The sequence below is a fragment of the Desmodus rotundus genome, chromosome 4 (assembly GCF_022682495.2).
Source record: "Desmodus rotundus isolate HL8 chromosome 4, HLdesRot8A.1, whole genome shotgun sequence".
In the NCBI taxonomy this organism is placed as follows: Eukaryota; Metazoa; Chordata; class Mammalia; order Chiroptera; family Phyllostomidae; genus Desmodus; species Desmodus rotundus.
The window spans coordinates 135,802,614-135,830,158 of NC_071390.1; the positions used below are offsets into that span (position 1 = coordinate 135,802,614).

The 27,545-nt window shown below is 37.8% G+C and overlaps 1 protein-coding gene across 5 annotated transcripts in view; it reads left to right on the forward strand.

Annotated features, from left to right (window-relative positions):
• The window catches only part of MPP7 (MAGUK p55 scaffold protein 7), a 246,332-nt gene that overhangs the window by 64,972 nt on the left and 153,815 nt on the right, over nt 1-27,545 (forward strand). For 4 of the 5 annotated variants that reach the window (XM_053922894.2, XM_024560596.4, XM_053922896.2 and 1 more), the window contains one exon: nt 25,090-25,208. In XM_053922894.2, the coding sequence (XP_053778869.1) occupies nt 25,090-25,208 (119 nt within the window). The remainder of the gene's footprint in view (nt 1-25,089; nt 25,209-27,545) is intronic. The other variant, XM_053922895.2, reaches the window with a different exon arrangement.

Sequence of the window (27,545 nt, forward strand, 5' to 3'; positions counted from 1 at the left end):
ATAATCACTAAGGTTTTTCTTGTAATGATTTTAAAAATTTGGATTTTCACATTTGGAATTTTAGGCCAACTATAATTTGTAATGTCAAGCGAGGCCGTAATGTAGTTACCCAAATGAGCAGCCGGTAGTGCCAGCATCACTTGTTCAAAAGGCTATCCTTTTAACATAAATTTGTAGTATTCCCTCTTTCATACACCAGCAGCACATGTGTTCTGGGTTTTCTTTCTTGGCTATTGTGATATGTTGATCTTATTTTTTAAAAAATTAATGGACTTTATTTTTGAGTAATTTCAGACTTATAGAAAGATTATAGAGAAGTACAGAGAGTTCCAGTATACCTTACATCCTCTTTCCCTGATTATTAACATCATAATTAGCTTGTTACATTCATTTCAATTAATGAATCAATACTGATATATTGTTATTAACTAAAATCTGTACTTTATTTAGGTTTTCTTAGTTTTCCTTAATACCCTTTTCCTGTTCCACGATCTCATATTACATTTAGTTGTCATTGTACATTAGGTTCCTGTTGGCTGTGGAGGTTTTACAAATTTCCCTTGCTTTTGATGGCTTTGATAGTTTCCAGGAGTCCTGGTCAGGTGTGTTGTAGAATTTCCCTCTATTGGAATTTGTCTGATATAAAGCAGTATTGCTGACTTTCCGTAAAGATGGTGTCCTGTGTAAACATGGTTCCTCACACAACTACATCAAAATTACAATTAAAATATGGAACAACCATCACTCACAACCATCAGAAACCAAGTTGAATGGAAGTCTACAACTATGGAATTAAAAAAACCACATCCACCCAGACTGGTAGGAGAGGTGGAGATGCAGAACAGGCTGGTCCCACACCCATGTGTGGTGGATAAAAATTTGAGAGGGGTATCTGAGGAACAAGGGGTCCCAGCCCCACACCAGGCCCCCCAGCCCAGGGTTCTAGTATTAGGAGATAAGTCCCCATAACCTCTGGCTGCAAAAACCAGTGGGGATTGAGTAGGTGGCAGAAGCTTCTGGAGTCCCTAGCAGTCCCTCCTAAAGAACTCACACACAAACTTAGACTCACTCCCTCTGAGTTCCAGTAATGGGGTAGCAGATTAAAAGGCACTAGTGGCATACAGGGAGAAAGTGAAGTGTTGGGCATCAAGGTAAGAGCTGGAGGACAGAAGGGTGGACAGAGATTCTTGTCCATTTTCTGAGCCCTCCCCCCAGAGAGCCACATAGCTGGCAGGATGGTGCCATATCTGACTCCGTCAACCTGGCTGACACTATTCACACTGACATGGAGATAGATCCCCACAGACTCCATCCCACCCAAGCTGTTTTTCCATATGAATGGCTGGTCTTGGTTCATGCTTCCCAACTTCCTAAATCTTCTCAAGCATGCAACAGCCAGCCTCAGTGAGTCCCCAGCCCCCTGTACCTCTTACTAAGTGGCTGCAGGCCCGGCACTAGCAGCAGCCAACCTAGATTCACAGCTTGGTTTTGGCTGGGAATCTCCAAGCCCAGCACAAGTAGCAGCCATCTCAGATTGCTTTATAGCCCAGGCAAGGTGCTCAAGGCAAAATACAGGTCATGGCTGACCTTGGCCTGCACCACTCAGGAAACCCCAGAGCCAGTGCATGCACTGCACAGCTACAGACCACATCGGAGCACCACCATCCTTCCCCCACAGAGCTGATTTCTCCACGGAGGGCAGAGGCTTGGGGTCAGTGGTCACAGCCAGTCCCTGCAGTTGACTGGCCTGAGTAAATCCCTCCCATTGACCTGCCAACAGCAATCAAGTCTCAATTACAAGAGGAAGGTGTACTCAGCCCACATAAAGGGTATAGCTCCAGTATCCAGCTTGGGTGATAAGGGAGGCTGTGCCACTGGACCCTACAGGACACCTACTACATTAGGCCACGTTACCAAGACATGGAGTCAAAGCAGCTCTACCTTATATATAGAAACAAACACAGGGAGCCTGCCAAAATGAGGAGTCAAAGAAACATGGCCCAAACGAAAGAACAGATCAAAACTCCAGAAAAGGAACTAAACAAAATGGAGATAGAGAATCTGTAAGGTGCAGAGTTCAAAACACTGTCCATAAGCATGCTCAAGGAACTGAGTGAGGACCTCGGCAGCATAAAAAATATCCAGTCAGAAATGAAGGATACACTAATTGAAATAAAGAACAATTTATAGGGGAACAGCAGTAGAGTGGATTAAACCAAGGATCAAACCAATGATTTGGAACATAAGGGAGCAAAAAATCAGGACAGGAAGAAGAAAAGAGAATCCTAAAAAACAAGGATAGTGTAAACAGCCTCTGGGACAACTTCAAGTGTTCCAGCATTCTCATCATAGGGGTGCCAGAGGGAGAAGAAGAGGAAGAGCAAGAAATTAGAAATCTATTTGAGAAAGTAATGAAAGGAAACTTCCCTAATTTGGTGAAGGAAATAGACATGCAAGTCCAGGAAGCACACTGAATCCCTAACAAGATGGATGCAAAGGGGCCTCCTCCAAAACACATCATAATCAAAATGCCAAAGGTTAAAGAGAGAACCTTAAAAGCAGCAAGGGAAAAACATTTAGTTACCTAGAGGGGAGTTCCCATAAGATGGTCAGCTGACTTCTCAAGAGACTTTGCGGGCTAGAAGGGATTAGCAAGAAATATTCGAAGTCATGAAAAGGAGGGACCTACAGCCAAGGTTGTTTTACCCAGCAAGGATATCACTTAGAATTGAAGGGCAGATAAAAAGCCTCCCAGACAAGAAAAAACAAAAGGAGCTCATCATCACCAAACGATTATTATATGAAATGTTAAAGGGACTTATTTAAGAAAGAGAAGATCAAAACTATGAACAATAAAATGGCAATAAATTCATATCTATCAAAAATTACAACTAAAAAACAAACTAAGCGAACAAGAACAGAGACATAGAAGAGTGTTTTGATTGTTGCTAGATGGGAGGGGGTTTGGGAGAATGGGTGAAGAGGTAAGGGGATTAAGAAGTACAAATAAGTAGTTATAGAATAGTCACAGGGATGTAAGTTACAGTAAGAAATGGAGCAGCCAAAGAACTTACGCACGTGACCCATGGACATGAACAATGGTGGGGGGATTTTCTGAGGGAATGGGGGTTGCTGGGTGGAGAGGCACAAAGGGGGAAAAATTGGGACAAGTGTAATAGCATAATCAATAAAATAATTAAAAAGTGCCATCATGATACCATATTAAGTGTACATGCTACCAACTTGATTTATGACTGTTGATGTGTATGAGCTGGCTGAAGTAGTGTTTGTCAGGTTTCCGTACTGTAAAGCTATTCTCTTTTCCCACCTGTTCTGTACAGTCCCCTTTGGAAGGAGTTCTCTGAGTGTGCCCACCCTAACAGAGTAGTGTGTTCTACTCCTCCTCCTGTAGGGTGAAGTGTCTGATTGTTGTTTGGCATTCTTTGTCTCTTCTCTCCTAGTTATTAATTCACCCACTCATTTATTCATATCTGTGTGGCCTCATGGATATTTATTCATACTTCGGGTTGTGACCCAGTGCTGGTTTATTTTGTTTCTCCTGTCATTCCACTGTGGCCATTGGAGCTCTTTCACTTAGCTGCTCTGATACACCCCCATCAGTGTGGGCTTGTTTGTTTTTAATGGTTCTTTTTGGAACTACAACAATGAGCTGTGTAACTACATTCCACTACATGACTATATTCCCACTAAGCCTGTTAAATTTATCTTTTGTGCCTTTTTAAAAATACTCACTATTGTATGATGGCTTATGCTGTGTTTAACTCTGGTTTGTTCACTTTTCATTGTTGTGTCATGTTCTACTCTTGATGGACATTTGGAACGCTTTCAGTTTTTTGGTAGTTATGCATAGTTTTGTTAAGAACAGTCTTTTCCCTGTGTCTTGCTGCACATAAGCATGCATTTCTGTAGGATTTGTTCTAATTTACAATGCTTTCTGTAGTGTGGAAGAGATCTTGTTGGCTCTATAGCCTTGTCATCGCTTGTTATTATTGGGTTGTAAGTTGTAGCCACTCCTTGTGGTGGATGTGTAGTGATATTTCTTTGTAGTTTTAGTATTTTTGATTATTAATGAGGTAGACCACCTTCTTATTTTGGCTACTTAGATTTCCTCTTTGGTAACGTAGGGATTAAATCTTTCATTTATTTTTCTAGGACTGTAAGACAATTGTCTTATAGTCCTTTGTCAATTTTGTTACATGCATGACGCCTGCCTTCTCTTGTTCTGTGCTACTGGTCATCTTGTTCCGTGTATCGCCCTCCCCTGTTCTGTGTGCAGAAGTTACACCTTTCAGTTTAGTTGAGCACCTTCATGGTTACAGATTCCTGTGTTTAATTAATGAAATCTTTAACATATGGCCATGAAGTTACTTATTTTTCCTTTTACAGTTTGATTTTCATACTCCAGAATAGGCTTCCATGTAAGGTGGGAGGTAGGACTCCAAATTAATTTCTCCTGCAAGGATAGCTGTTTATCTGACCATGACATTGTACAGACTGCCCTTCCCCTGTGCTTGTGGTGCTGCCATCTGGGAACTTCATTACAGTGCGGACTCTCCGTGGTGAAAGTTTACATCCTTGTTTTTAGTTCTGTATCTCAAAAGGAATCATTCCCACATTTCTTCTTTGTCATCTTTGCTCTAGTTTTATTTTTTCTCCTCCATATATGTCCTTTATTAGATTCAGCAATTTTCCTTTTATGACTAGCCATTTAATTTTGTCAAGTACTTTTTATTTATTTATTATAATGGTCATATAATTTGTTTCCTGTTAATCTCAATATAGCAAACTTCATTTTGTTAAAATGTTAAGCCAAGTTGCATTTTATGGGTAAAACAAATTTGGTCATAATTTATTGTTCTTTTAATATAATCTGCTGGATTTGGTTTGCTCATTTTTATTTACAATTCTAATATCTATATTTATGAGTGAGTGCCTGTAATTTTCCTTTCTCATTTTCACTTATAAGATTTTCACAAAGTCATGTTGGCCTTAGGTAGTATGTTGGGAGAAGTCTTGACTGTTCTGTGGAAAAGTTTGTGAAAAATTGAAATTAGTTTTTATGTGAGGCTAGTTTGAACTGTTAGGCTGCTTGGGCCTGGAAATTTTCTTTTTGATAAGAATTTTGGTGACTAGTTTTATTTTAAAGTTTATATGACTATTCAGGCTTTCTATTTCTTCTTGAGCCATATTGGTGATTTATATTTGTCTAACGCTTGGTCTGTTTCACTAAAATTTTTGAATTCGTTTTGGAAAAAGTTTGCTTACAATACTATCTTTTATGTCTACGGTTTTCTATGTTAATGTGTTCTTCCTTAGTCCTGCTATTGATAATTTTTGTTCTCTTTTCCACTCTGCTTAATATGGCTAGAGTTTTGTCAGTTTTATTAGTCTTTTTAGATACAAAACTGTTTTGGTTTTAGTAATTTTCTCTGTTGTATACTTGCTTTTATTTCATTGATTTTTAATGTTCTCCTAGTAATTATGAAAATTTGTTCATGAATTTTCAACCTTCCTCTTTTCCTAATGTTCACATTTAAGACTGTTTCTCCCTAAGTGCTCCCTAATTTATTTCATGCCATAAGTTAAAAATATTTTCCAACTTTACTAAGTTTTTGTTTTACTTAGAATTATTTGTCATTGCTTATTTATAATTTTTCAATATCCAAATAAGGACATTTTTAACTTATCTTTTTGTTATTGATTTCTATCTTAATTACTTTGTGGTCAGAAAACTTAATTATTTCAGTCCTTTTGAAATATGTATCTCATGTTCAGCTGTATGGTCAATTTCAGTAAGTATTGTGCGCATTTAAAAAGAAGCTATATTTTGTAGTCACTGAGTATAGCTTTCTATAATACCAGTTAGGCTTGTTTTTTTAATTAAGTTATTTATATACTCTGTATTTTTATTCATTTTTTATTATTTATTCTCAGTTATCAAGAGAAGTATTTTTATACTCTTCTCTTTATGACAATGGTTTATCTTGTAGTTCTGTCAGTTTCATTGCATGTATTTGAATTTGTTACTAAATACGGATTGGTTATTTTGCTTGTGAATTAAGCCTTTGAAACAGTATATTAAGGTATATATATTTTTTTCTTTACGTTAGCATGATATATCCTTTTCTGTCTTTAACTTTTAACTTTTCTGTATTCCTAATGTATTTGATTTAGCTCTGGTGACTTACTTATAGTTGAAGCCTTTTGAAAATATATGCTTTAAATTGGAACATTTGCAATACAGTCAATATAAAAACTGATTTTTATTTTTAGAATTTCTATTGTATTTTTTTATTAACCATGTAGTCCCCTTATCTCCCCTCCCTTCCACAATCACCACACTGTTGTTCATGTCCATGGGTCCTTTGTCTTCTTTCCTTTTTAAAGATTTTATTTATATATTCTTAGAGGGGAAGGGAGGGAGAAAATGGAGGGAGGGAGAGGGGAAGAGAGGGTTGCCTCTCACATGCCCCCTATTGGGGACCTGGCCTGCAACCTAGGCATGTTCCCTGATTAGGAATTGAACCAGTGACCCTTTGGTTTACAGGCGGGTACTCAATCTGCTAAGCCACACCAGCCGGGGCAAGGGTCTTCTTTCTTTTTTGCTCAATCTACCCACCTCCTAACTTCTCCTTCTCTTAGTTGTCATCCTGTTCTCTATGGGTTTGTCTTATTTTACCTGTTAGTTCAGTGTGTTCATTAGATTTCACACATGAGTGAAATTGTATGGTATTTGTCTTTCTCTGACTGGCTTATTTCACTTAGCATAACATTATCCAGGTCCATCCATACTGCTGCAAAGTGTAAAATTCATTTTTATGGCTGAATAGTATTGCATTGTGTAAATGTCCCATAGTTTTATCACTCATCTGTTGGTGGACACTTGGGCTCCTTCCATATCTTGGCAATTGTAAATAATGCTGCAATGAACATAGGGATGCTTATGTTCTTTTAAATTAGTGTTTTGGGTTCCTTCAGATATATTTCCAGAAGTGGGATTGCTGGGTCAAGAGGCCAGATCCATTTTTAATTTTTTGAGTGTCTCCATACTGCTTTCCACAGTGGCTGCACCAGTCTACATTCGCACCAACAGTGCAAAAGTGTTCCCTTTTCTCCACACCCTCACCAGCACTTGTTTGTTTATTCAATAAATGGTGTTGGGAAAATTGGACAGATATGTGCAGAAAAATGAAACTAGACCACCTTCTTATAGCACACAAAGAATAAATTGAAAATAGATGAAAGACTTAAGTGTTAGACCCCAAACCATAAAAATTGTAGAAAAAAATAGGCAACAAAATCTCAGACATTGCTTATAGCAATATTTTATTGGATATATCTCCCCAGACAAGGGAAACAAAAGAAAAAAAGTAAACAAATGGGACTATATCAAACTAAAAAGATTTACACAGCAAACAAAAACATCAACAAAATAAAAAGATACCCCACAGAATGGGAGAACATATTTGCTGATATATCTAATAAGGGGTTAAAAACCAAAGTTTATAAAGAACTTACAAAACTCAACACCAGAAAAAACAAACAATCCAATTGAAAATGGGGCAAAGGATCTGAATAGACTTCTCCAAGGAGGACGTACAAATGGCCACTAGACCTATGAAAAGACACTCCATGTCACTAATCATCAGAGACATGCAAATAAATCAAAACCACAACGAGATGTCACCTCACACCTGTCAGAATGGCTGTCATCAGTACTTTTATTTTTTGTATTTTTTCCATTTATCCTCCCTAGAACCTCTTCCACTTTCACCCACCCGCGCTCTGCCTCGGTTACCACACTATTGTGCGTATTCTTGAACCCTTTTCTGTTTTGCTCGATCCCTCCACTCCACAGCCCTCTCCCCCTAAGAGCTGTCAGTCTGCTGTCTCTCTGTGATTCTGTACAATGACTGATTTTCAAAATATTTAAAATCTGTTATCAAATTTTGTGCTTTTCCTTTGTCCTGACCCTTCTAAGTTTCTTTTTATATTCTTTTGTGTCTTGTTTTTGATTGATTAAAGCTTCTCTTTTTATCATTTTCGTTTTTCATTCTAATAGTTTTATAATTATACATTCTGTTTTTGTTCTTTTGGTGAATACCTGAGGAATTACAGCATTAAGTTTTGTATTATAAAATCCTGTCATAATCACTGCCTGCATTGTCAATGGTGTTAGAGCACTTTTACCCTAGAGACTGCCCTCCCAGCCTACATACTATTGTGTCATGTATTTTAAGTATCTATTTAAAAAAATCTGGAAGATATCATTGTTACAGCTTTATACTGTCAGTATTTATTTAGAGTTTTGCACATGTTATGATTTCTTTGTTCTACCCTCCATCTTACAGCTCAGCATTTTCACCCGGGTTGATTTTTCATCTGCTTAAACATCTTTAGAATTTCCTGTACTGAAGATCAACTGCTACCAAACTATTTCTGTTACTGTATCTGAACATGTTTTTGTCTTCATTTATTTTCATTTTTTAAAATTAAATTTATCGGGCTGGCATTGGTTAATAAAATGATACAGGTTGCAAGTGTTCAATTCCGTACTACATCATCTGCATGTTGCAGCGTGTGTTCACCACCCAAATGAACTCTCCTTCTGTCACCTCACATCTGACCCCGTTCCCCTTTACTACCCCCCCCCAACCCCCGCTTTCCCTCTGGTCACCACCGTGCTGTTGTCTGTGTTGGTGAGGTTTGGTTTGTCGAGTTTGCTCATTTGCTGCTTTCAGTTTCACATCTGACCTGTGAGTGAGATCATAAGGTTCCTGACTTTTCCTGTCTGACTTACTTAGCATGATATTCTCAAGATTCATCATGTTTTAAAAGGCAGTGTCTCTTGTTTTCTCATGGTTGGGTAGCATTCCATTGTGTGTATGGACCACATCTTCTTTATCCAGTCCTCTGCTGAACGACACTTCAGTTTCCATGACTTGGTTATTGTACATAATGCTGCAGTGAACATAGGGGTACACGTATCTTTATGAATAAATATTGTCAAATTTTGTGGGTAGATACCCAGAAGAGGGATTGCTGGGTCATATGGTAACCCTATTCTTAATTTTTTGAGGAATTCATAGTATTTTCTATGGTAGCTGCACCAGTTTACATTCCCACCAGCAGTGAATGAGGGTTCATTTTTCTCCACCATCTCTCCAACAGTTGTTACTGCTTGTTTTCTTCATAATAGCCATTCTAACAGGTGTGAAGGGGTATCTCACTGTGGTTTTGATTTGCATTTCCCTAATAACCGGTGAAGTTGAGTATCTTTTCATGTATCTAATGACCACTTGTATGTCCTTTTGGGAAAAGTGTCTGTTGATCCTCTGACCATTTTTAATTGGATTGTTAGGGTTTTTCGCTGTTGAATTATATGGGTTTTTTATATCTTGAAATGTGTTTTTACTAAGCATAGAATGCTAGGTGGTCATTATTATTTTCAAGTGTACTGAAAGGTAGAAGATGATGAAATGATATCTTTAAAGTTGCTATTTAGTAGTCAACTGTCAGGCTCTCTTTAGAGGTAATGTATCTTTTTTCTTTGTCTCTTAGATTTTTTGTTTGTTTCTTTGTTTTGCTTTGGATGCATGCAGTTCCATTGGTACGTAACTAGATAGGATTTCTCTTCCCATATCTTGCTTGGAATTCTTTTGGCTTTTTGGAGGTGTATATTCATGTACATCATGAATTCTGGAAAATTTTCAATTGTTATCTTTTCAGGAATTACCTCTACTCCATTCTCTTTCTCTCTTTTCTCTTTCTTGTATGTCAGTTAATACGTGTAAAACGTTTTCTTTCTCTGTCATCTCTCATATCAGTCTTCTCTATTTATACTGTTTGCCCTTTTGATTCTGTTCTCCGAGTAACTCTCACCTATTTTCCATTTTAATAATTCTTTTGCAGTGACATCTGATCTCCTTTACATCTCTGTATTAAGTTTCAAATTTTGGCAAAGTATATATTTTTTATAAAAATTTCTGTTCTTTTAAAAATGTTCAGCCAATGTGCCAGTTGTTTGCACCATAGACCAGTCTTGTTAAGAAATCCAGTTTAATCTTATTTCCAACATCAAAATTATGATGTTTTCATCCTTAAAGTGATAGATTTAACTTATTAAAGATACTGAATATATATCATGGAGATGCGCCACTAAAGGAGCCGTTTGAGATAACAGATACGGGCTTTATTGGCATTGTCAATGTCCTGAAAATGTATTGTTCTTCCCTTTCATTTAAAAGGCTAATGCAGTCATTTTCCCCCCTTGATAATTTGGATATTTTATTGTGGAAAAGCAAGATCTTGAACTTGCTACTTGTTTCTTCAAATAGTTCCCTCAAACAGATACACTCTGTAGCTTTGAAATCATATTCATATTTTCACAATACCCTTCCACAATAAATTAAGATTATTAGGCATGTGGTTGACTGTTCTGTGCAAACAAAAACAGTGTGTGAAATTGGCATTTGGGTACAACTCTTTTTTTTTTTTTTTGAGTAGTGCACTTTTTGGTACATAGGACTTACGCTTTTAAAAACCTAATCGGTACACTTACTCTTGTCCTTGTCACAGCTCGTAAAATATTTATGGACTCAGTGAAAAAGCACCCTCCTTGTATTATGGGTTTTTTCAGTGATAAATGGAAAAATCACTAAGTGGCATTTTCTCACAAAAGCTCTAACAAGTGCAGAGTGTGTCTTGGCTCGTCATATCAGTAGTTCCCTACAGTGGTAAGGAATATCTGCTGACACAGGCTAGCAGTTACTCTTCCACAAATGCATGTCCTTGCTGGGACAAAGAAAATAACAAAGTCACTTCATTTTTTTTAAAGATTTTATTTATTTATTTTTAGAGAGGGGAAGGGAGGGAGAAAGAGAGAGAAAGAAACATCAATGTGTGGTTGCCTTTAGCCTACTGGGGACCAGGCCCGCAACCCAGGCATGTGCCCTGACTGGGAATCAAACCAGTGACCCTTTGGTTCATAGGACCATGCTCAATCCACTGAGCCACACCAGCCAGGGCCCAGCAGACTCATTTCATATGAGTTTTGATTATAATTTTCATTCATTATGTAATATTTCTCTTTCATTTTGAGGCTTTTTTCATAATCTTTATGGCAGTAGTGTGACTTTTGTTTTAGCTATAAGAAGTGCAATGTTTAATGATGCTTATATAGTTAAGTTTTAAAATAAAGGTAAAAATGTATTTAATATAAAATTTGTCATTTTAACCATTTCAAGTGTACAATTTAGCAGCATTAATTATATCCAAAATGTACTAACATCACTTGTATCTATTTTCATTGTCCCCAATAAGAACTCTGTGTTAAGCAATAACTCTACCTGCCCCTCGCCCCCTGGTAGCCACCCGTCTACTTTCTGTCTCTGGATTTAGTCTGTTTTATATATTTCATGTAAGTGGAGTCATACAATAGTCGGCCTTGTATAACTTGTGTATACTGCTTAAAATGCTTTCCAAGTTCATCCATATTGTTGCATGTATCAGAACATTCCCTTTCTTGACTGAATACTAATGTATTATGTGACTATACTGCGTTTTGCTTATCCATTTATCTGTGCTAATTCTTAGGTTGCCTGAAGAATGGATCCTGCTGAATTTTTCCTTATTGGCATTATATTGCTTAACATATTGTATAATAGAACTTTGTTTTACATTTCCAGCAGAATAATAAAGAGGGCACTTTAACAATAATATCTGAAGCCTTTAACTTCTCCAGTTTTTGTTTTAAGGTCGATGTTCAAATTTTTTTGAAGTGCACTGAATTGTCAGGCATGTTTTTCATTTTTTTGGTTGTTAACAGGCAGACTTGTTTCAGAGGCTCGTTCGTGCTGTCAGTGCTTATGGTTGAAGCAGTCCTTCAATGTTACTTTGGTCAGCGCCAGGGAAAGTCTATATTTTTGCAGTGATGTCTGTGGCGTCCAAGAGTATAGAGGTGTCTGTTAGGTGGGGAGGGATGTGGGAATGAGGGCTAATGTTATACATTGTCAGTTTATTATCAGTATGCTTACTTTCTTTTGTACCCTTGTCACATTTGGGACTCAGATCATCAAGAGCTGAAGATCAGAACCTCTGTGTTTGTACTACTATTAAATCGCTACTTTTATGCTTCTGTGAACTGATTTTCAGTCTTTGATCTACTTTCGTCAATGGAATATATGACTTCATATAAGTGTAGTTATGTAAAGTGTTAATTTTCCAAACACAGTAAGTAATAGACAAGTGCATGGACATTAAATGAAGAGTTTTCACAAACATAACCTTCGCAGCACTCGCCAGCCTTACGTAACAGCGATGGCACTAGATTTCTGCAAAATAACGATCTTGTTGTAAATCTGAGCATAAATAAACAAAATCTTACTGATGTTTTTCTTTAACAGTGCTAAATGCCTGTGGAAACTGGCTGTGGGCCCCGAGAGAGACCATTGGACCCTGTAATGGTCCACGGGCTACACCTTAAGAAATAAGAATTAATTTGCTCTCTCATTTTATTGTACAGTTACAACTAATGCAATGGTATATGTGTTGTATGTCAACTATATCTCAGTAATAATAATAGTAATATTAAGGAATTAATGTGCTCTGTTGCACTCATTCCCCCAGCATTCTCTTAATCAGGAGAACATGTCACGTTAAGTGACATTTAAATTACAAGGAATATTTTTTGTTCTTATGAAATAAATAAGAATAGTTATATTGGACCTGGCCAGCATAGCTCAGTGGGTTGGGCTTCATCCCACAAAGCGAAAGGTCACTGTTCAATTCCTGGTCAGGGCATGTGTCTGGGTTGTGGGCCTGGTGTCCCTGCTTGGGGTGTGTGTGGGAGGCAACCGATTGATGTTTCTCAGATCAATGTTTCTTCCCCTTTCTCCCTCCCATCTCCTCCCTCTAAATAAATAAATAAAATCTTTAAAAACAAAAGAATAGTTATATTGCGAGTGTATTTTTATAGCTCAGTTTCCCATATATGCTTGTGCGTATGTAATGCTGACTAAACATAGCCCATTGCTAGCTTTTGTATTGTGATATCCTTCGTTGTCACAAAAGACATTTTTTTTCCTGCTTTTAAAATCTGGGCACAATCATGGGGTTCAGTCCTAAAAAGGGGTTAGCAACGGTTAGAGTGACTTGTATGGATTGGGGATTGTCTTGGTGCATTTCAGATTCCTGTTTCTGTATAATTGTTCAACGTTAACTCATTCTTTTCTCTTTGGTAATATGAACCTCATTTAGTGGACTTAGTTAGATTGCTTTTGGAATTTGTCATTCAAAAGACGTGACTCTTTTTTCCTTGGAACACAACTTAAGTGATGAATAGTCTGCAGTTACAGTAAAAATGGAGATCAACCCAAGGATATGGTTTCAGTGTAGATGAGATTAAATAACCATTGCACAGCTATTGAAATGTTTTTTTTTAGGATTTTATTTTTTAATTTATTTTTAGAGAGAGGGGAAGGGAGGGAAAAAGGGAAGGAGATAAACATCAATGTGTGGCTGCCTCTTGTGCACCCTCTACCGGGGGGACCTGGCCTGCAACCATGTGCCGTGCAACCGTGGCACAGGCATGTGCCCTGACTGGGAATCGAACCAGCGACCCTTTGATTCGCAGGCCAGTGCTCAATCCGCTGAGCCACACCAGCCAGGGCCATCTATTGAAATCTTGATAAAATTTTAAATATTTAATTTGCTAAAACTCATATTAAATGTCAAACTTCTCTTTCTGATGTACCGCACTTGAACCTCCTAAATTTTTAGAATACTGTTCAGGAAGCTGAATTGAGTGTGTTTTAAGATGTGAGGCAGAGTGCCTAATGTGTGTATAGTTTGTTTTGCTGCTTCTTGACAAGGAGGATGGTAGAGAAGCAACCCTTGTGAACTCCATGAAAACACTTTTATGCTAGCAGAGGTCGATTACGCTGAATTTTCACAGCACAATTTGGATGTAAAGAGATGACTAGGGATTGGCTTCATTACGTAAGGATCTAGTTTGTTTGATTTCATTTTTTCCTGAAATGGTAATCCAGGGATTTCGCATTCTTGATCTCTCACTACTTAACTGATTTGAGATGCTACCTTTGTCTTATACTCAATTCTTTATGTGTATTATGTTTCTTTCCAAATATTCTCTTACATTTTCACAGATTTAGCTGGCAGGTCTTTTAGGGGTGGATTTAACTCCTTGAATATTATTACAAACAAAATTGCAAGCTGTTTTAAAGAAGACTTGTGTGGGCTGAAAGGCCAGGAAGCATTTAGGTTTGTGGTTATCTGTTGAGAACCATCAATGTGTTATTTTTAGCTAAAATAAAATATAGTTATAACTTAGATTACTTTATTATTAAAATTCATGCATGGAATACCACAGCTATTAGATGGGAGCTATCTCTCCTGCCATATCTTTTCTGTACTGAAACAAGCGTTATTAGTACTTTGTTGATAACATGAAGTGTCTTCGGAGTTGCATTGTCATCTATGCGTAATAGATTGTTTTGGGGATAACATGAAGTATATTTCAGGGGGGGCACAGACAGTCCCTGACTTATGATGATGGTTCGATTTAGGATTTTTGGACTTTGTGTAAAGATGGTACAAAAGCGATAAGCATTTAGTAGAAATTGTATTCAAATATTGGATTTTGATCCTTTTTCAGGCTGGTAATATGGGGTTTGAGACTCTCCTGTGATGCTAGGCAGTGGCTGGGAGCACAGCTCCCCGTCAGGCAAGTGATCACGAAGGTGACCAATCGCTACTCACTGTAGCTGAGTACTCGTGGTTTGCTGTGTTGTGTGTGGGCTGTGTTTTTTGGATACTGTGTTTTGTATCTTCCGATGCCATCGTGTCTGCCAGATGCTCATCTGTGTCTCCTGCTTCTGGTGAGAAGAGGAAGGCAATTACTCTTGAGCTGAAATTCAAGATAATTGCCCCAACTGTAGGCTCACGTCAGTGTTCTGCACACGTTTAGGGTAGGCTAGGCTCAGCTGTGATGTTTGGTGGGTTGGGTTTACTATGTGCATTTTTGACTTCCCCACCATAAGTTGAAAATACTGTATTGGGATACAAACCCATTACAAGTTGAGGAGCTTCTGTACTTGAAAAGAAAGCCATTGAACACAGTTCTCTCTTGAACTCTGCCTAGGAGCTTTTCTTTTAATTAATAATTAAGAGACCTCTGAGAGGATAAAGGATGATGATGGACGCTACTCTTTGCTAGGGGTCAACTATATACGAGGTATTTTTGTATTCATTTCATTGCAAAACAGGGAAGCACAAGTCAGCTACTCAGCACCCATTCTTTCTCTGTTGGTTATGGTAGTAGTTCTATGAGAAATGCCTACCTCTCTACAGCATCATTCTCTGCAACCAATAGTCATCTGCTGCCTACTCAGTTTTTGTTGCTAGTACTTACCTTTCTGATTAAGGGTAATACCTATTTGTCTGTCTACTACTGACCACTTACTATGCTGAGTGGTAGCTACAGCAGTATGATGAGAGTTAAGATTTAGGTTGCTGCTTTGCAGTGTAAGCTAAAATCCAGATACACTATTTGGCTTGGTCTAACTACATGTTCTGCTATGTTTTAAATGTATAATAAATATTGAAATGAATGGAAATGAATCCTATCATAATATTAACTGCAATAAAACAAGTATAGTGCTTCAGCTTTTATTGCTGACTATTCCAGATGAGGGGGCCCTGTAACTGGTTAAATGTAGATTTTACAAATGTAATCAGTTTTTCTGAAAGACAGCTATTGGTCATGATTATTAAGAATTTTAGAAGTAATTTTCATTTTTCGGTGGCTTTATCTTTTGGGTAAGTACTGCTGAGAATCAAAGTACTGCCATCTTTGCTGTGGTGGTAGATGTCACGCCCACGGCCACAGACTGCTGAGACTTAGTTAACGCAAACTGGAGCCTATTTAGAGCTCAGAGGTCACTTCAAACAATGAAAGTTATATACAGGTGTCTGCTCCTGTCTTCTGTTAACTTGCCCCTGATTTTATAGACTTTAAGGTAATGGTATAAATAAACAACAATATTACATTATTTAAATTGTTTCACATACTTAAAAACTCAGCTTGCCAAGTAGGTTATTTGCAGTTGAGGGAGAGTGTAACAAAGAGAATGCTTCTGTCAGGGTTGTATTAAAGCATCTTAGTAGTATAGGTACTTTTGGAAATAAAACATGCTTTAAATGAGAAAAATTGGGGCCTGTTATGAATGGCACTGAATAGTGCTGATTATTTTACCTTTGACAAAGTGGAAAATTTAAAGCTTGATGTATCCCATTTTATTAATATAATAAAATTTTATAATGTTGTTCTGGGCGTCGATATATGTTCTTTAGTGTTTATTAGCTCTTGGTTGTTGTAAAACGTTTTGGTCCTGTGCCCGCTATACTGTACAGAATGCAAATATCAAACCTTAGAAAAAATAAGACATAAATATCTATTTGTTTTTCTTTTTCTATATGATTTCTAAGTATTTTGGTTAGTTACACTATCTAATCTGATTGAACAAAGTGAACATCTTTTTTAGCGTTTAACATAGGTTTATAGCTTCCCCAGACTTGTTCTAATAATGAAGCTATGAAGGATATGACAAGAATGGTGATATTAAATTTCTCTAGACTAACAGTAAATTTTTCCATTCTGAATCAGGAATGTTGAGCATCTGGAATCTGCAAAAAGAGTGAATTGTTCACTGCAGGAACACTTTCATCAAATTCTGAGCCATTTACCTTTATTCTTTTAGGAATTCCTACTGTCTTGTACAAAACTTCATATTTTTACAGAATCAGTTTTTGCACAGGAAAAGTTTTTCCACTTCTTTATGCTTGTCTTTATTCTTGTCTGTGTAGGAAATAAATATGTTTCCGGCTTCTTTTTTATCCATTACTTTGTTTACTTTTTTATCCATTACTTTGTTTAATGCTTTCACAATTTAGAGATGGTATGGTTTTGAGAATTAATGTCACAATTCAGCATTAATTTCCTTTGGTTTAATACCAGTAATTCATATTTGTCCAAATATTGTGAAAAAGCAATAGAAAATAAATAGTCCTATTTAAAGAAACAGAGATTTCTTTATGTAGGTGGATCAATGACTTATACTTTGTCATCTTTTTCCATGAATTTTCAGAATATCTGCAGTATGTATTGATAACTTTATATGTTGATGATGGCAAGGTATAAGTTGCTATAAATTTACTGTTCTTTTTTTTTTAATTCTAGTCTTATTTTTTAGACAGCAAAACCTTTTCCTCTATTTAGCAATTTTTTACTGTGAATTGGACTCTCCTGGGTGTGGCTATTTTTGTTCAGTATGTTTGGGTGTAGTGGTGCTGATGCTGGTTTGCTGCTGTGGCAGTAGGTGTCATTGCTAAGACACAGGCCCAGGTTCTTTGACAAGAATACTTCATATTAGGTCTTACTAGTGTCTTAGTGGTCTAATAACTAATAAATGTTTAAAATTCAGTAGTGCATTTACTGAAAATGAGACCTTCTTTCCCCTTTCAATTCAGTAGTATGTAGTGACTCTCATATGTACATCAACCTCACCTAGTGTTCCATCCTCAGCTCCCACTAAACACGGAGCTGTGAGGCTGCACCCCTGCCTCGCTCACACAGCTTTGTGGTCAAGTTTATGGGGCAGGGTTTTCCACATGCATGAATAGTTTTACTGTCATATCGGTCATGTAATCTGAAGATTTATTTCTTTACTCCTGAATGTTCTACTCCTCCCTCAGCAGAAGCCCTCACCTTCCAGCTTCCCTTCCTTTTATCCCTTCCTTCAGTGAGTGGTGGCTCCTTCTCCACCAGACTGGTGGGATCTCCTCCCTGCTGATTTGAAGTTAGTCGTCATGGCTCCTGTGACTTGTTATCTACTCATCAGTTCCATCAGGCCCTCCGGTAACTTTGAATTGTGTTGTTATGTTCATTTAGGCTTCAGGTCAACATAGGCAGATATGAATCCTACTTAGTCTAATCCGAGTTAGTAAAATCATAGTTCACATTCTTTGTTTGCCTAATTCTTTTAGGCTTTCTGAGCCACAAGCACTTCAGTTGAAGGCTTTTGTATTTTTACTTTGCCCTTGGATGGCTCTTAATGTAGTCCAGATGGTGTGTCTGTGCTTGCTAGTCTTGTTGATGAAAAGACAGTTCTCTATTGTTTGACAAATGTGTCAACTGTGGTAATTGTTCTCCTCTACAAAGCATTAGGACTTTATTCTTGTCTGTGTAGGAAATAAATATGTTTCCGGCTTCTTTTTTATCCATTACTTTGTTTTCCTCCCACATCCGATCTTAATGATTCAGAGGATAATTTTTATAATAAAGATGAATTTTATGAAGTAGTCCATACAAAGACGATAAAGCCTTTTTTTGTGACCTTTTTGATATAAGTTCTTGACTGATGCACCTTTTCTGTCTTCTGAGAATGTTGCATCCTTGTGTGAAGGATATCCTTAGGTTTTTTTAAAAAATTATTTTGTATTCCTATGGAACTACATAACTGTGAAATGGAAGATACAGTTTGTCAAAAAATCTCGAGCACTTAATCTGTAAATAAAAGTCTGTGAATTGGAATTCTTGAAACATTTTCTTCTAAATATGATAATTATATCAAGAACTTTAAGAACAATTTCTAGTCAATCCAATATTAAATGAAGAGGCAAGATCTTTTTTTAAAATCAGTTCTACCTCTTGAAATGAATTTTCTTGCCCAGATTCCCTGGGTGCAACCTAGATTCCCGGAAGTTTAGTTCTGCCCCCGAAGTGAGGATAACAGAGCTTGTAACGACAACATGGATCCTATGTCTAATGAGCCACTTTCCGCTGCCACTCCGACAGTGAGGGGCCCAGAGATCTATACAGATGATCGAACACTTCAGATGAACATCTGTCAGTCAGCATCTCCAGCATGTTTCTTTCTTACGTCTAACACCGGAAGTCTGGAGGGAGTGAAAAGTCTATGTAAATATCTCAGTAATGGGATTAATATTATCTTCCTGAATCGTTTGAGACATTTTGAAAGATTAGTTGACAGTTATTTCAGCGTGATTGGTGTTAATGACAAATATTGGTTCCCAGGAGCTTTAATTTGGATTTTGAAATAGGACCACGCATTGGCATACAGGGTACATAAGCCAATGTTAGTATTGTCAGACATCCTCAATGGATACATTAATGTCGATATCACCAAAATTATAGTTATTGATGTTTCTTGCAAGCCTTTGTTGTATTATGTTATTCTGGAAAGTTGTTAAGCCGTCTGAGAACAGGGAACATTTTGTCATTTTTCTCTTCTTCCCCACTATTTCTTACTATGTAAATGTCTAGCCTGACTTGGGTCAGGGGTATGTGGTCATTCTTCATTATTTCTCACCTCTCTAGTTTCCTTCTCACCCCGCACATGGGACTTTCGTGGCCTGTCTTCATGGCTTATTGAAGAAAGCCTTTCATCCCCTTAATGTATTTCAGCGCCATGAAAGTTACACATCGTAATCTGTCTCCCTGATGCTGGGACATGCTCATATGTCTGGCATTTAATTTGGAATTTGTTTATTTTTATTTTGAAAAAGGCTTACCTAGGTTGTACAGCTAAAGTGAGGTACCATCTAAATAACTCACTTAATCCTCATCACAATGCTATAAGGTTAGTACTACTATACCTCTTCTACAGATTAAAAAAAGTGGATGCACAGAGGTGTTAACTAAAGATCTATTGCAGAGTTGGAATTTGTATTTATGTCATTTGCCTCCAGGGTCTAAGCATCCTACCCCAGGGCCTTTGTAAGTGCCGTTCTTTTCCTGCCAGGTTTTCCTATTCCCCATCATCCTCCTTGACCTCTGTGCTTTCCTCATAACTCAGTCCCTGGGAAGCTTTCTGTGGAATTGTTGCCCTCCCACTGTCACCCTTCCATGGTGCCACAGCCCCCTCCCTCACTAAAGTGCTTTTCACAGTCACCACTTTACACTTATTTTCAGTGTAGTGTACACTACACTCGGGACGACTTTGTTTGCTTTGTATCCCCAGTTCTTAACTGGTGCCTGGCACATGGTAATCACTTGGCATTTGTGGAGTAAGGTAGGGAAAGGATCGGTGGGATTTTGAAATGCAGAGGGATTGGGGAGTTTGCCAGCTTTCTACACACACCCTTGAAATGTCAAGTGTGTTCTGTTAAACTTGGCCATGAAACTTTGAGGTAAGAATGTCAGCATTGCTTGTTTTCTCTTTCATATTATCTGAGGGGTCCTGAAGGAGAGACGATGACAGCAGGAGCAGTCACCAGAAGTTAATTAATTATCTGGTGAATTGGTGGCAGGTTGCATGGATACAGTTATACTTTTCAGGGTATAGCAAGTAGCAGTCCACTGTGGCTGAAACAGAATTTGAGGGGAAGTTGTGAGCTATACTGTTGGGAAAAGGTTTATGTCAGATGTATTACCCAGAAGTGGAATTTTTAAAATTGCAGAAGTAATGTCCACAGGCATACCTCAAAGGTGTTACTACTGCAATAAAGTATCACAATAAAGTGAATCCTCAACTTTTTGCTGGTGGAGGGTTTTGCCTTCAATGTGTAAAAACTGCAACATCTGTGAAGCACAATAAAGCGAAGCACAATAAAACCAGGTGTGCCTGTATTTTGTAAAAACTCAAGCAGTGTAGAACTGCACACAGAAAAAAATGAAGTAATTGTTTCCTGTCCTTCCGGTTTCTCTCCCTAGATTCAACGCTGGGAATGGCTGGGTGTAGGTCTGCAGCTGGGCCTCCTGGCTGCCTAGAAGTAAAAATGAATGAGTGAGTAAACGAGTGAATTACTGGATCAAAGGGGATGCAAGCTTCAAATTTTAATATTGCTGTTAGTGTATACCAGTTTATGACTTCCCTACCTTACCCATTTTTCTGTTCTTCCAGGTGACCTTTTCCAGTCTTGTCTTTCAGCAGATGACCACGTTTCATAGTTTACTGAAAGTGCTGCAGCAGTCATTAGGGAATTGCCACATATCCTCCCCACCCACATTCTGTGCCCTTGGAATGATGGGAGAACTGTCCACTCTTCTGTCTGAAGCCGTCCTGCACTTAGGCACTGACCCCGTTCCTTCTCCTTCACTGCAGGACAGAGTTCCAGAAAGTCCCTCCCTCTCTTACATTGTCAGAATTTCTCTCTGTAGTGGATTAAGGCCAGTAGCACCAAAATATGTTATTTTTTTCATCTTGAAAAAACTTCTTTACCCTTGTTCCCTTACAAACTTCAATTCTCTTTAGTAAGAAATTGTGAGGGTTGCCTGTATTAGTAAGCGATGTCTGTGGTTGCTGTTCCCAACATGTCTCTTTATACTTCCGGTGCTCTTCATCCAGTCTTCTTCATTCACCACAGAGCTGAAATTAGTGACCTCCATGTTGCTCAAGCCAGTGGGTGATTCTCAGACCTTGGTCTGCCTGCCCTGTCAGTGGCTGTTGATACAGCGGGTCATCCATTCTTTCTTGCCCTCCTTGGTTTCCAGACATCACACTCCTAGTGCCTCTCCTCTCTGAGTGATAGTCAGCCCCTCCTCTCCTCCAGGGCTCAGTCCTCGGTTGTTCTTTCTTCTCTGTGTGTACTCAGCCGTTGGGGAACTCACACAGGCTCCCCGCTTTGCATACCATCTACATGCTAATGACTCTTAAAGATTAGTCTTCAGCCCAGGCCACTCTTGAGCTCCTGATTTTCTGAATCTCAAGAACTAAAACATTCGATTTTCACAGTGTTCTTCAGTGTTAGAACTCTAGGAACTAAGTATAGGAGTACAGTAAAGCACATTTTATAGCATCCACCCACATTTAGGCACGGGCTGAGATGGTTTCTAGGGCTTATATAATTTACTTGAGTGGAAGTGAATGGCTGTGTTGCCTGCATTGAGACTATATATGTACTAGTAGCTCTTTTAACCATCTCTTTAATTTCTGGTTGGCACTGTCCTATCTCTTCTGGCTCTGGTCTCTTGTTACCAGGTGTAGGAGCTGAGGAGAAGTGACTGCTGTTGTCACTGAAGTGTCAAAATATGGTGGCGTATCAATTAGGACTGCATGAAACTAGTAAATACAGAAACCTCTGGCTTATGAGCTTCTGCTCACAGAGAAATTATTTTTAATTTACACATAATATGGCTTATTCCCACAAAAAGTTGAGCAGTGTTTGGGTGAAGTTAACACTTTGCGTATGTAAAAGACCAGGGCGGTTTTGAGGGTAGTGTTGTGTCCGGCAGGAATGTGTAGCTAAGCTGTTGTGTTGACTTCGAACCATTGCACTGAAATGGCATTTTCATCCTGGAGGAGACACATTAAGGAAAGAAGAACATTATTTTCTATCAAATGCTTACTCTTTGCCAGCCTTGGAGCTCAGTGGGCATTGTTCCATTGAGTCACTGCAACAACCATTTTTGCCACAGTTTCTTCTTTTGTTTTGACTTTATTTTGAGGTAACTGTAGATTCACATGTTGTGAGAACACAAATGAATTCTGTATACCCTTGGCTCAGTTCCCTCCATGGTGACTTGTGTAACTACAGCAGAGAATCACAACTGGGAAGTTGTCACTGATACGATCCATTGACCTTTTTCAGATTTCATCAATGTTATTGGGTTGGCCAAGAAGTTCCTTTTGTTTTTGCGTATGATGTCTCTAGTTGAGCTTGGTCGTCTTTGACTTTATTTGAAACAGTTTCGTTAGATTGTATTGTGACAGCAATCATATCAGTGTGCATATAAAAAAATATCAACATTGGTGAATTTTTGTCCAGCCATTTTAGTATTGAAGATGCAAGAAAATACACATTTTTGGTGCATTAGGCTTTATTATTTCAAGAAAGGTAAAAATGCAACTGAAACGCAAAAAAGATTCATGCAATGAATGGAAAAGGCGCTGTGACTGATCGGATGTGTCAAAAGTGGTTTGCACAGTTTCTTGGTGCTAGTGAATTTTTGGCCAGATAATTCTTTGCTGTGGGGCTGTCTTTTGCATTGGAAGGTGTTTAGCAGCACCCCTGGCCTCTACCCACTAGAAGCCAATAGCAGAAGATAGCCGACACACTCAAAATATCCAGCAATACAGTTATTGGTGAAAATGAAAAATGTGTCTTATTTTATGGGAAAAAACAAATGGACTTTTTGGCCAACCCAGTACATGTACTTGTGTGTGTGTGTGTATTTTGTTCTATGCGATTTTACCACAAGTGTATGATGCCATTTTTTTTTCAAATTCTAAGGGAAAGAAGGTTCGGATAAGTTATGTGGAATGCCTAAAGTGTAGACCTGGGGTCTCTTTGATCCAAACTCTTGCTTTTTAAGTAATAGCAATGATGAATAATAATAGTAATCAATTGTAATATGGCTGAACTTGAGTTGCATATAAAAGAGATTGAATACTTACCATGTACCAAGGTCTGTTCTAAGGTATAAACTCATTTAATTCCCCAACAACTATACCTCAGAAATTATTTCACAATTGAATTAGTAGCATTAGTTAAACTAATCATATTACCAAGGAATAGATACTTATTTTTACTATTCCTGAAATCAATAATAAAATAGTGGTATTCTACCTTCCTTTTTATATAATTTCATATTTTTCACCTTTGAGCATAACCACTGGTTTTGGCAACGGTGATTGCTTTAAGTGTGTGTGTGTGTGATGCGTGTGCGTATGTATAAATGAAGTGAGGCCTGTATGCATTGAGTTATGTTGAGGTACCTTAACAGTATTTACTAAATTGCAAATAAGAGCTAGTTTAGGAAGGATGCCAGAGTCTTAAGGGAATAAATATAAACCACGAAGAATACTTAAGATCTTTTCTACTGATTTTAGATCTTTTTGACCAAAGACAGCCCTAGGGATGTTTGAACTTAACTGAGTCTCTCAGGTTACATTATCTAACTTTCAAAGTGGGCCATATTGCATTTGGTTGTGAATTATCACTGAGTATCAGAATATTTAATGCTTTAGGAAGATAATGGATAAACTGATCAGCAACAGTCCATAATTAACTCTCCGGTCTTTGCTGTTGAGTATCTGTAAAGCTGTCCCCGTGGTTTGAACAGCGGCACTTATTCAGACCAGAAATAACAACAGTCCCGTGTGTTGTAGATCCCAGGAGGTCTTGGTGTTTTTGTAGACAGCAGACAGAAATAAAAGGAATTTTGTCCTTTTTACCTCATGGAATCCCACTGGAAACTGAAACATGTGCTGTGAGTTGACACTGACTTCTGCCAGGTCGCCTCCCTGAAGAGTGCCGGGCAGGCACCGTTGCAGCATTGCTTGGACAGGAGTCCGACAGCCCCTGAGCGAGATGGATGGTTGTTCAGTGTGCTACTGTGGAACACTGCGCTACTGTCTTCTCCTAGGAAGCGTCCAGGGGAGCGCTGTGGCTGCTGCATCTGTGACCTTAACTCTTTCAGAACGTGTCAGAGCCCCCCAAGTTAGAGGCACATTTAAACTAAGTTCTATATAATTGTTGTTTTTTATTTAAAAAAATAGGAGACTGCAATAATGCAGCACAAAGCATGGTTTATTCTGTCCTACTTTTTAGAACTCGATTTTGGACATGAGATAGTGCAGTTTTTTGAAGCTATATAAGGAACGATTTGAAAACCACAGAACCTTTTTAGTGCACCACTCTGTCAATTTTCTACTCTGCTAAGGAAGTTTTTCCTATTCATGACTCATTTCACTCTTTGGCTAACATTGAGGGAATGTAATAACAATTAAGGAAAGGAATGTATGCCTTTTCTTCTTTTATTGAAAGCTCGTACACATTTTCTGCCTTGGGTTATGTAAACTTGGAGGACTGCAGAATGTTGACAACTGTGAAAGTTAAAAACTAGCCTGCTAATACATACTTATTTGGAAGTGAAGGATCAAAACGCTTCCTTTGCTTCTTTGGAGAATGGTCCAGAATACAAACCCAGTAAAGAAGACATTTTCCAGCCGTCACTTACACACACCTTAAGTGAAATGAATGAGATCACTCTAAGATTACACTTTGTGTTTTATTTTCATTTTATAGGTCTGTATGAGCTGTTGGCTGCTCTGCCAGCCCAGCTGCAGCCACACGTGGATAGCCAGGAAGACCTAACCTTCCTCTGGGATATGTTTGCTGAAAAAAGCCTGCATTCACTGGTAAAGGTAAACCATGCTGATGTCAGATTCTCTTTGCGGAAAAACATATGGAAAAATATTTTGAGCGCCATCTAGTAAACCAGAGATCAATTTGTTGCTCTCTGAAAACAAAACAGCCTTGTTCCATTTCACTGATGGGCGTGGAAGTTGTTAAAGATTCTACCAAAAACACATAGATGATTTCACTTAATGGTGGTGATTTGGCTGTGCGTACTAATGCAGCAAACATGTGGTTGCCCTTGTTTAGAAAGAATATGAAATAGTAGCAGGAAGGTTTAGACTCCTTATGGTCAACATTCATGAGCTGGAATTTAACTTAAATAAATAAATGTTCATAGCAAAAATTAGAAGGAATATATTTTCTGAGGTTAAGGATGGCAGCAGTTCAGTAGCCACATTAATTTAAAATAATTTCCTTTAACAAAGTCAACTGAAATTCTAGCAAGCTGTTTCTTTTCTTGGCACAATGCCATGGAAGTGGTATTTTGTGTATAAATACACTGTAGCTAAATGCGAATGAAAACAGTGTTTTGAGACAGTTTTAGTAAAGCATCATGTCATGAAAATGATTAGTCACCAGAATTCAGATCTTGCCACACAGCAATCCTGGGAGTGATCAGAATTCTTAAAATAGTAAAATGAGAACAAGAAACTTACTGGAAAATATGCCACCCTTGCCTCTGGAAATATGAATTTCAGTTTCTCTCATTTAACTCAAACTGAAAGAAATTTAGTCTTACTTGAGTTTGTGGGAGCTAGAAACTTATGATGCCTCCATAATATCTGGACCTGTACTTAATTCCACTATATCTGTTACGATTGTCTGTCCTGATAAGACGCTTTTAATTGACGTGTGGAGTATTTGAAAATGAGCAACTTCTGAGCTGCGTTTGCTTCACAGGACAGGAGCACTATTACAGTTTTTCTTGTCAGATTTGTTAGAGTTTGTGTGCCGCAAGCGGTGGCAACTCTCAAGCAGTAAAAGTGTTGGTATGTGGCATTTTTCTAGCACTACACTTAAAGATGAGAATGCTTTATTTGTTTATTTAGTTTTTATATAATTGCCAAGGTATTGTTGTGTTCTGAATAAATTTAGATAGTTGGTCTCTTGGGCTATGTTACAAATAGTCTTTGAATTATAGTAGATAAAATTTGTGACTTATTGAGGCAACCATGAAAATATCCCTTTATTGAATGTGTGGAAGTTGGATGGGTACGGATTTGTTTTAATTGATTTGATCTTTGATAGAAGGAATAAAATATATTTCAAGTGTCATTTTCAAACCTTAATCATTGAATAATCGTGCCCCAAAACAGTGGATGCACGTGTGTGTTTGTGTGTTTATAATGTGGCTGGTATCTCGGTTTCCTTATGTATGAAATAGTAATTATAATATCTGTAGACAAGGTTGTTTGTGAGTTGTGAATAAAATAGTGAAAATCTTAGTTCTTTGATAGTTACATAGGTTCAGCAAATAGAAGTAGGCATTATTAAGTATAAAGGACAAGTTCAGATTTAAGTATCGTAGCATGTGAAAGACCAAAATGATGGACAGAGGTGGTCGTCACTTCTATTAAAAAAATTAAAATAATGTGTAAAAACAATTCTTAGCTACACTGGCTGTTGTGTTTAAAGCATAGGTTTTTAAAGTGTTTGTCAAGAAGTGGTTAGGAAGTGTACTCAAGAATAATTGATACCTGGTTTTATAAAATCAGGGAGGCAAATAAATTGATGTTGCCAGTATTTAAATAGCACAGTAATGTGTACTATTCCAGATGTTTTTCAGTAATTGCTTTCAAATGTATTTTTAAAATTACTTTTCTATGTGCCTTTTGTACATTCTCAGTTCTGAGCAGTTTCCCCCACGTCTACCTTTTATCACGTTCAGACTCACAATGTCCTTTGCCTCTGACCCGTTCTATTAGTTTTCAAGGACGTGCAGCTTACAGTGCCTTCAAGAGTCAGGCTCAGGGGATTGTAGTTCAAACAGCTGGAATAAACTGCTTAACTCTATTCTAGGGGCCTCTCTTGGAGGATGGGGGATAGATCTTCAGCTTTTGTGTGTAAATCTTGGTAGAGTAACAGGAATTTGTTTGAAAAGATTTGTTTTAGTGTGAATCAAATTGTGCTTGGATGTTGTGCTTTTTTGCCTGCAGTTGAAGCTGTTGGTATGTGATTAAGAACTGGCTCAACACAAAAAGTGATTTAATTCTAGCACAGAATCTTCACAGTTGTCATTTTATGTTTAAGAAAAAAAGTAGTTGTTAAATCACCCCACAGTTTTAAATACATATATCTTTATGGTCTCATGCACAGCATACTGAAGAAGAGGCAGTTTTGGC